Genomic DNA, 9,874 nt, shown 5'->3' on the forward strand with positions numbered 1-9,874 from the left:
GGGTTGTTAAATGTTAAAATTCCACAGTCTGCCATGTTTCACAAAATAATAAATCAGCCAATTATTACACAGTAATTTAACGCTCCTTGAGAGAAGCATTACATTTCAATGATTGTATGAGTAAGGGAGAAAAGTGGCTGGTTTCGAAGGTTAGACTACTCCCATTAAAGTTTGAATAATGTTATTGACCTTTACCTGGAATGGATCACTTAAAGTAATGGGAAATGGCRGTCCTGACAGAATTATGATGACAGAATAGCTTATGGTTATGAATTAGGTCTTGTTCCTCAAAATGCCTATCAATTTGTCAAATCACTAACACCCGGTGTTCAGCTGGAAACTTCACCAGGGTCCCTCCCGGGAACCCCACCCCCGACTCCCCAAGCCCGCAGGTGTCAGTCATTGTGTCGTTTAAAACATTTCTCGCCGCTATCTGCGCCGCCACGTGTGTGTCAGTCATCGACGGGAGCCCAGATTGCCGCCGCCGCCGCTGCCATTCACCCACATCGAATCCAYAATGGTACAATATTTTTGCCGTAACTTAAAAGCTTTCTCCTTTGTGATTTTGACAGGCATCAGCAGCTCAGGGTGAAGCAAACAGATTCATCCCAGCTAATGTAGTCAGCCCGTTAAACAAGCAGAGAGAACCTGGTGACAATAACAAGTTGATAAGTTAGACACCATATTCGATAGAGCTGCAAAGTGAAACCACATTTTTTTTTCGTTTTGATCAAGTCACGTCGACACACCACGTTTAAACATTGATATCTTTTTTATTAAGACAAGTACTCTTCTGATTTTTTTTTCTTTTGTAAAAATGTTGGCGTCAACCAATACAAAATATGCATGGTCATGTGAGAAACATGTTCTTTACTACGCAAAAGAAGGAAAAAAAGTCACCTGAAAACAGAATTTTTTTCTTCTTTAAGATTCAACAACAAAAACAACCAATTTCCAGGTTATAAAACAATCACTTCTCCAGTCCCATAGCCCCTCCCCCCCTACCCCCCAKGAATGAAGCGTAAAGTTCATCCAAATATCCAAGAGGTTACAGATCATTCATAAAACTTCATGTCACAGTAAATACACCATCTTCAGTCGTGAAAGGTTAATGCGTGAATGGACTGAATGCAAACAGATGCTTGGTTGACTGGCTGCGATCACATCCTATAATTACTAAATAACCAATACCGTAAGTGAGCAAAACGTTACAGTGGAAGAAGTCATCTCATGAACATCGTTGTGATTTCGTTAACACTGACTGTACACCATTTTCGTCTGCTTAACAAATCTAGTTTTCTTTGTTAACTAGGTCTATGCAAAATAATATTTAACATTTACCGTTAACAGTGCACCATATTAAACACAGAAACATGTACAACCGAGAGAAAAGAAAAACATGTACATCTTGTGAATTCTTGACTTTTTCATTAGCTGTGGTACTATAGTATATACGTACTTGGGGCTTCAAATTTGCATTCTACCTGAGATGCAAAACAAACCGCAACTATTAACACTCATAAACCTGAGAGAGTAAAAAAAAAACATTCTAGATATTATGTATTAACAAATCATAACTTGAAAATTTTGAAAAATCGTTTAAGATTAAACYATTAAAAGTGAAGTTATCAGGTTTTAAGGTAAATATCAAATCCCAGAATAACATTTGTCATGCACATTAATGTTTTCATGACGCTAAAACTTTACAATCCAAGGGAAAAAAAAWACTTTATTCTAGTTTATTACAACCTTTAGGATTGTATTCCTCTTCAAAACCATTCAACCCTGACCCTGRAAATATCCAAATAAATAACAAATGCAGTGAAGCTGACAAAATATTTCTGGCCAAATGGATTTTTTTTCATCATAAATTCACCCTGGCAAATATCATTCACCACCCCGAATAAAAAAGAAAATAAAAAAAGTAGTTTTTTTTAATACTGAACTAATTTCAGTTGTATTATTTGCAGAAGATGTACATCTATGGTGCATGAATACATACAACTCGGCTGATTATTGGCCTGAAAGAACAAATATATGTACAAGATATACTGCAGAGTACATGAGGATACTGTATGATTCTAATCATATGCCTCAATATCAGAAGAAGAAGGCACTACTCTAAGTCCTTCACTGTTTTTTTTAATGATGCGTATCAAGAGGTCCATTTTAAGGCAGTGGTTATCCTGTTTCTATCTGCTAGTCCAAATCTTTTTTTTAATCCTTTAAACATTTTATTTATTCAGGCATTAATGAACTTGCTTGTAAATTATCAAACAAGCTTAGCTGTGAGTCAAAGTTCACACTGATGAGTTGGGTTGGTGGGGTTAAAGAAAATAGTACAATAAAATAAAATAAATAAATAATATAAAGAGAAAAAAGAAAAAATATATATTTTTGCACTGATATGAAAGAACATTGCACTCAAAAAAGTAGATTCCAGCTCTCGTAATTATGAGAAAAGATGTCACAATTACAAGATCCAGATCTCGTAATTATGAGAAAAGTTAATATTAGCATGTCAACCGTGCACAAGCATCTTTAGGGTTGTTCAGGTGAAAAGCCCACTCTGACCTGCTGGAAGTCGCTCTCTTCCTGCAGGAGCAACTAAACCAGTATGGAATGCTTCCTGGTCATAAGTAGCTAATCTAACACATCTGAAATGCACCCAGGCTGGCTTGGTGGTGTTCCACAGAACTGTCCGGTGTTATAGTACATCCTGTACGTACACACAGAGCTCACACTTGGTCCTGTTTCAACCCTGTGGCTCATAACTTTATTAAACTCTGGTGGGTAAACTAGCTTGGTCTATACACTTTGGTATCACACACTAACACGTCCGGGTGGAATATAAACTCAAAACAATAGTTCCTTTTGTTACAACTGGTACCAGCTCAACATCCTACATCATCAGGGAGTACTTCTTTTCACTTCTTTCTTGTCATTATGACATCTAATCTCTAAATTATGAGATCTAGGTCTTGTAATTACAAAATCAGGAGTCTATTTTTTTTCTTTGGTGAATGCAATGTTCTTTTGAACACTTAAGAGCAATTTAGTGAAGGTTTGATGCTGCCACCTAAGGTATTTTCTTAAGCTGAAACTTTTAAAATATCCATAATTATGTTTTTTTGAATCTCTCTTCTGGTCTTACAAAGAAAAAAAAAATCAAAGGCAGCTTATAGATGAAAAATTTGGACAGATGGCAAAAAAACTGACAGAAACTTCAAAGAACTCAAATGATTTCCAATTCCAAGTTTTATACGTTATTTTTCTTTAATACGAGTGAAGGCCAAAATTAGAGACTGGCAAGAATTTCTAAGCCAATTTGCAACTGAAACTTTCTACATCAATAAACTAAACAAAAGTTTAAATAATTTTCTTCTTTTTGACATATCACTATTAAATATCAAGTTAAAAGCTTGGAAAACAAGTCAAACCAGGTTTCTGATAGCTAACTGATCATTATGCTCTACCACCAGATAAAAAAGCAATTATTATAGATGTAGTGTCTATGGAGTGGACTTTCAAACTTTGCTGTGTACAAATATTTACTCTATATACACACTTTATACTCAGTATATTTGGTCCAAGGTTGACCATCTGGGTTGAATGAAAATGTGAAAATTGGGATGTTCATGGTCAGTGAACAAGCTGTGGGCTTTTTTTTTTTGGCGTCACAGACACAGGTCAAAGAGAAACCTGACTCTGCTATCAGTACTTCAGTAAACAGACTRAGTGTGTTTAGTAGCAAGAATCTAGAGGCAACAGCAAGACTGGTTTTGTTAAAATATAACWATCGACGCACCATTAAAGTTCAATTTAGATGAGGCTCCATTTCACTGGCAAAGTGATGATTCAGATAATTTGAAGTGAGGTTATATGGACCAATTACAACTAAATAATATATTTCCTGTAGCAGATAGCTCTTGGAAAACCTCAGTTTTAAAAAAAGCTAACAGCTAGTAAGAGCAGCGTCAAGACTAATGTGTGTTTCTGCTGTTTTAAAACAGCTTTATTCACAAACACTTCATGGCCATTCATAGGATAACTACTTTAAAACCTTATCATCACCATAATTACATGTTCATTTAACACAGAAAGACAAAAACAAAATAATTCAGCTGAAATTACTGAGAAAGTGATGGTGGTGTGAAAGTTATAAAATAGTCTGAGCCGCAATTCAAGATTGAAATAAAGATGATAGCACCGTTCTTTAGTCTTGGCCTCACTCGGACTAATCAGTAGCTCATTAAACTAATTAGAACTAATCATTGTTTCTCCAAATTGATGTTCAAAAATCTACAACAGGTTAGATATTGATTGTTAATAAACTTTCCACAGAACCTCACATCCCAAATCTGAAAGTACAACTTCAATGCAAAGCTAAGTGTAGCTGCTGGTTAGAAATGTGTCATTTTACAAAGACAATAAAGCAGAGATTGATACCAATAATTCCTGCAGTATCAGTCTCTACATAAAAGAAGCAAAAACATGATTTTCAAAGTGTCAAACTACTTTTTCTATAAATGATTTATTAAATATTCAACAATAAAACCTCTCAGATTTGCTCTGTAGACACATTATCTCCATATTATGATACATTATTTTGTGTGTAATGGTGTGAACTGTTCTAAACCTCACGTCTCCTGACCCACAAATGATRGATCAGGTGCACTGCAGCCTTCGATCAGACATTTAAGTAATATCTATTATTTCACCAAATGTGCTGTAATGTAACCTAATAACTACTCTCCACTAAACTAAAACTAAAGTTTGTTGTAAATGCCACAGCAAAGTGAACAATGAAGAAAAATACTTGGGAAGAGGAAGAAAACAAAGAATCAGCTTTTCAAAATAAAACAGCCTATTCAGACTTCTGATTGGTTCTCCAATCAGTACATTAGCATAACTAGTGGTATCAGGTTAGACGTYATATAGTGCATCAGATAAAAACAAACATGTTTTATGACACCAAGCATCCTCTTTATAAAGACAGCACATGGGAATGAATATTTAGAGGAGGACCTGAATAACTTTATCATTAAATATTATAGAAATACATGATTTTGCCAGCTGAGTTTGACTTGTACATTCAGACCAAAAAAAATAATAAAATAATAACAAAAATAAAAAAAAACGATTCTGATTTTGAAATGCTGCTGGCCTGATTTAAAGCAGCTTGGAGGAAGTTTCATAAACCCAGTCTCAGCGGAACTCGGGCTGTAAATGTCAGGACTTGAAATCACTAAAGGGTCGGTTGCAGCTTGCAGCCTGTTGTTAAAGCATATATAACATGACTCCTGCTTCACTTTTAAGAGCAAATACATTCTAAGACAAGCTTTATTACTCAAAACTGTTACATAAGCAATCAACAGTGAACCCGACGTTGAAGGGGCTGTGTGTAATCTGTGCAGGGATTCGTCTAAAAACAATCAGACCTGCATTTTAATGTGATGAACTTGCAGGCACCGCAGGACTTTGACCCAGCGGGGAGAAATGAGTTGACTCGGTGTTTCTTTTTTTTTTTTTTACTAAACTCTGGAGATTACTCAGAAAAGGAAAAATAAAACAATGTAGTTGCAAGTGAACTGGCTTCTACGATTTCATTACATGAGCTAAAAGCTATAGCTGCAGCACACATAGACAATTACCAGACCCCTTCTTTTTTTTTCTTTCCTTTTTTTTCCTCCAAAAAAAGGCCAAAAGCAACAAAAGATCAAGTAGAGAACATGGAGAAAAATTCAATACAACAAGCATGTGAAAGGAAAGCAACAAAACCAACAAAAGAAATAGAACAAGGCACAAAMTTTTCTGTAAAATAATTAAACTGTACAGAATAGGACCCGGCAGTCCAGGAAGGGTCGGATAGGAGACTAAGCAACGCGTCCTCTTACCACGTGGCCATGCCAGTCCTATTTTTCACTGCTTTCCTTTCCCCTTTTTCCTCTAACCCAAGCTGTCTCATTACCAATCAGAGTTGGACTCAATGCTCCCAAAGCACCATCCCCTCCCATCTCTCCAGGTTAGATATAGTACTCCTTCTTCTCATCTGTGTTGGTGTGTCCTCCTTCTGCGTTGATGATCGCCGTGTCTGCATCGGCTGCATCGTCCGCTCCTTTGGCTTCGTGTGTGAAGTAGGTTCCTAAAATGACAAGAGTACAAAGAAATTATCAATTTGACTACCACATCATCTTTTTTTAAATTATTCAGAACTTTATTAAAAATAAATAAATAAAAAATCAACTCTGAGACGTGTTTGACCAACTATGATTGCCAACCTTTGTGTCTGGCGAAGTATCGACCAAGTACAATGAGCGCACAGAGGATTGCAAACATCACGACGGCGACCACTCCTCCAATCACAGCGTGATCAATTTTCTGAGGTGCCCCCTCTCCAGCTCTGGAGTCTGAAAAACAACAAGAAAACAAAACAAGATRATAACCTGAATTAATTTCTCCATCAGAAAATACTCTGAACTAGACGTCGAGTACACACAGACAGAGATTCCTGTGAAAGCGATGGTCACTATAGCCTGCCAAAAGAATTTGGTTGGTTCCATCTCAAGGCCAATTAAGGATGAACAAATTGAAATGTTTAATGATATTCTATATAAACGAAACTATTGGGATTACATGATATTGTAGCATAAAGTGGTCTATGACTGGTGATTCACAGTATGTAAATTAACATCCCAAATAATGTTTTATATTTTACATATCTTGCCAACAAAATGTTTTGATATTTAAACTTGGCTTACCCCCCATCCCCACCTCACCCACCCAACAACCCATATACATGAGCAAAAATGTAAAAGAAATTAAAGGTGACCTAATATGAGGGTCCTAGAACAAGTTAGGATCCATCTGGGGGCTCTACAAAACATGTTCATTTGATTTAATTCACAAAATTAATCCCAGATAATGAAATTTCATCTTTTCAGTTCCGCCTGTTCTTCAGCTCTCTTCAGAACACGCTGTTTTGCATTATTTTTTATGGAAACCCCCTCCCAACCTTTTGTTTACGTTAACTCCGCCCTCTGCCAGAAGTTTCCTTTCAGTTTCCTTTCAGTTGAAAGTACTCTTTTTCCAAAGTAGTCCATGGTGAAATTATTTACACAAACTTTCATTAGTATTGCTAGAACATTGCCAAGAAAAATATAATTTTAATTAAATAAAAATAAAATTAAGCCACACATCTCTCTCAATGACTTGTAAAACAGCAGAACTGTCCTGTGAAGAAGTGGGCGGAGTCTCTGCTTGGGTTATCAGGAGACGGGCTGGGCTCAGGTTGGGGTGAGCTGGAGTGCGACTTGTGACATCACAAGTAGACGTGTTTGTAAACAGCTCATTTCAAGACACAGAAAAATACATTTACTTACAGTATACCTATACTACTACCCCTGAGTGCATTTTTTTTGGTGCTTGGACTGTTTTTAGAAGCAGTACAGACCCAAATGTAAGTAAAGAAAACACCCTGAAAAAAGAGAATTTTGCATTGTTCATGGTTAAAAATCAAACATTACTTTTGTATTTCCAGTCTCAGTTCTCTGTCCTACATGCTTTTGACATGTTCCTGCTTTAAAACACCTGGTTCAAAGACATAAATCACTTCAACAGCTTGTCATCAAGACCTGCATTCTCCAGCCTTGGTCTTTTGGTTATGCTGTGCTGCATGTTTTAGATTGTTCCTTACCTCAATACATCTGATTTCAGTGGAGGAGTCATWAGCAGGCTTCTGCAGAACACAAAACTGTTGAAATTATTCTTCTGAAACAGATCAGCTGAAGCAGGGACACCTTTAAATCTTGAAGGACAGTTAGGCCCAAAGAGCCAGGAATGGAAAATGGCAACCTTTATGTCCAAACATTTCTTCAATAAAAAGCMTTTTCTATCACCTTAACAGTATCTAGACAACTAGACAGTCTCTGTCATTTTTAAAGCGCACATTTGTAATGTTCTGTTGAACCAAGTTTTATTCTTTGCCTGAATGTCGGCAGCACTTTTAGGCTGCCTGATCCCCCTGAGTGAGCAACTCGGAGAAAAATGTTTCAAGACATTTATTTCACCCTGAAACAGTGGACACTGTCTGCGGCTTCAGCGAGAATTCACACACTGTAAAATACACGGTGATTTAAGAGGCCATTTCTGGAAGTTATAGAGCTCAATCATCAGAAAAGAGACACACGTCTGGAGATAAATTGGCACCCGGTGTCCCGCGTGCGAAGAAATACACGGCTGCCTCAGGTGTCAGAGAGTATCACTGTCCAGCACTTTGCCAGATTTATCCATGCGCCACAGAAGAACAAGGCGAAAATTCTGCAACCTTTAAATGTCCAGTCCTGGAATAGTTCAGAGGCATTTATCAATAGTCTATATCTGTGCACATTTGGACTGATTGAGGGAGTGATGGATGAGGGAATGGCTGCACCGTTCCTTGCTGCTTGAGAGAGCAGCTCAATTTTCCATCAGTCTCACTAGTCATGCTCTGAACTTGAATGATTTTGATAAGACGAGCTGAGGGTGCGGAATTTCTCAACGCTGTCACATTTTAGACCCTTCACATGGACTTATTGCACCTTCAAAGTCACATCTCAACCCACAAAACAGTGCCTTATTAAGGCTGTGCGTGCCTCGCAAGTTAGAAGTAGTCCTACACTGAAACTAATTAATAAGAAAAGTTTCGTTTCACTTGAGCTCCCTCTTAAAAGGGATTCGTCTTTGCGCAGGTGGGCGCCGTTGTTTGTGCGTCGATGCGTGCGAGGCACAAGGTGCAGTGTGTTTACTGGATCAGCGATGTCAGATAGCACGGCTCTTTCTCCGAGGAGATAAAATGGCCCATGCTCCATGCTAATGAACATGCTCCTGCTAAATGGCCTGTGCACTGTCCTGTTTCATCTCCCTTCCATTTTTCTCCTCCTCCTCTCCCCCTCAAACCTCCCACCCTCCTGCCCTCACCTTGCTCACCCCTGTCTTCAGTTTGACACATCCAGAAGGAAACATGCAGGGTCTTGGCTGGCTCCGTGCACCAAGGGAGAGTTTGATTTAACAGGCAGAAACATTCATCGGGACTCAGCAGTAAGACACTATCACAAAAAAATGTCAGAAAATAACTAAAAAAAAAAAATCCCATAACACCAACAGTATGGTTGGCTGCATTTCATGTTTCCCGCATTAAGCACACTACTGAACACCGGCTTCCTGTTCGGTTTTCCACTACAGCTGCAGAAAACTTGCTTTAAAGTTGACTAAAAGTAGATGTGGTAAATATCGCTGCCATTTTTGTTTTTTGTTTTTCTCCATTTCATGGCGCTGATGCTGTGTGCAGCTTATTGTGAGGATTATGAGGCATGTTATGCAATGGCACGCAGAGGTCTTAAGTGTATTGTAAGATGATTTCCAATGTAAAGGTCAGTAGTCATGAGGAGCACTACTCAGCCTGGAGCACATTCAAACATATTCAGTGCTGCACATAAGGATAACATGTCAGACAGGGTGAGAATATGYTGCTGGTTGCTTAATAAGAAATGTAAGCTGCACTTTTTAAATTTTTTTTTCATTTTACTGACTAAAAGCCAAAATGAACAAACTTTTTACCACTGGTTTTGTTGTAAAGATGTACATAAAGGTAATAGGACAACAAATCTGTAAGGTCTGTTGAATTCAACATGAAAGCTCTTCCTATAATTAAAGTCTAGCAYTCTTTGAAGAAACACATATCGCCCACACCTTTCATGCTAGAGTTTTAAACTAAAACCATCCATCCATTCATTAAAGGGGCAATATTATGCGTTTCTCAGGCATATATTTAAATACTGTACCAAAATAAAGCATCTATGTCACATTTAGTTGTTACTATAATGCTGTTTTTATG

General features: G+C 37.6%; 1 protein-coding gene across 5 annotated transcripts in view; it reads right to left on the reverse strand.

Moving 5' to 3' along the window:
• Positions 1–753: 753 nt before the first annotated feature.
• The window catches only part of cadm1b (cell adhesion molecule 1b), a 327,978-nt gene continuing 318,857 nt past the window's right edge, over positions 754–9,874 (reverse strand). For all 5 annotated transcript variants that reach the window (XM_014012463.1, XM_014012461.1, XM_014012459.1 and 2 more), the window contains 2 exons: positions 6,282–6,410; positions 754–6,145 (listed from right to left, as the gene is read on the reverse strand). In XM_014012463.1, coding sequence (XP_013867917.1) covers positions 6,027–6,145; positions 6,282–6,410 — 248 coding nt within the window. In that variant the 3' untranslated portion in view covers positions 754–6,026. The remainder of the gene's footprint in view (positions 6,146–6,281; positions 6,411–9,874) is intronic.

Source organism: Austrofundulus limnaeus, unplaced genomic scaffold, assembly GCF_001266775.1.
Source record: "Austrofundulus limnaeus strain Quisiro unplaced genomic scaffold, Austrofundulus_limnaeus-1.0 Scaffold91, whole genome shotgun sequence".
NCBI classification, from domain to species: domain Eukaryota; kingdom Metazoa; phylum Chordata; class Actinopteri; order Cyprinodontiformes; family Rivulidae; genus Austrofundulus; species Austrofundulus limnaeus.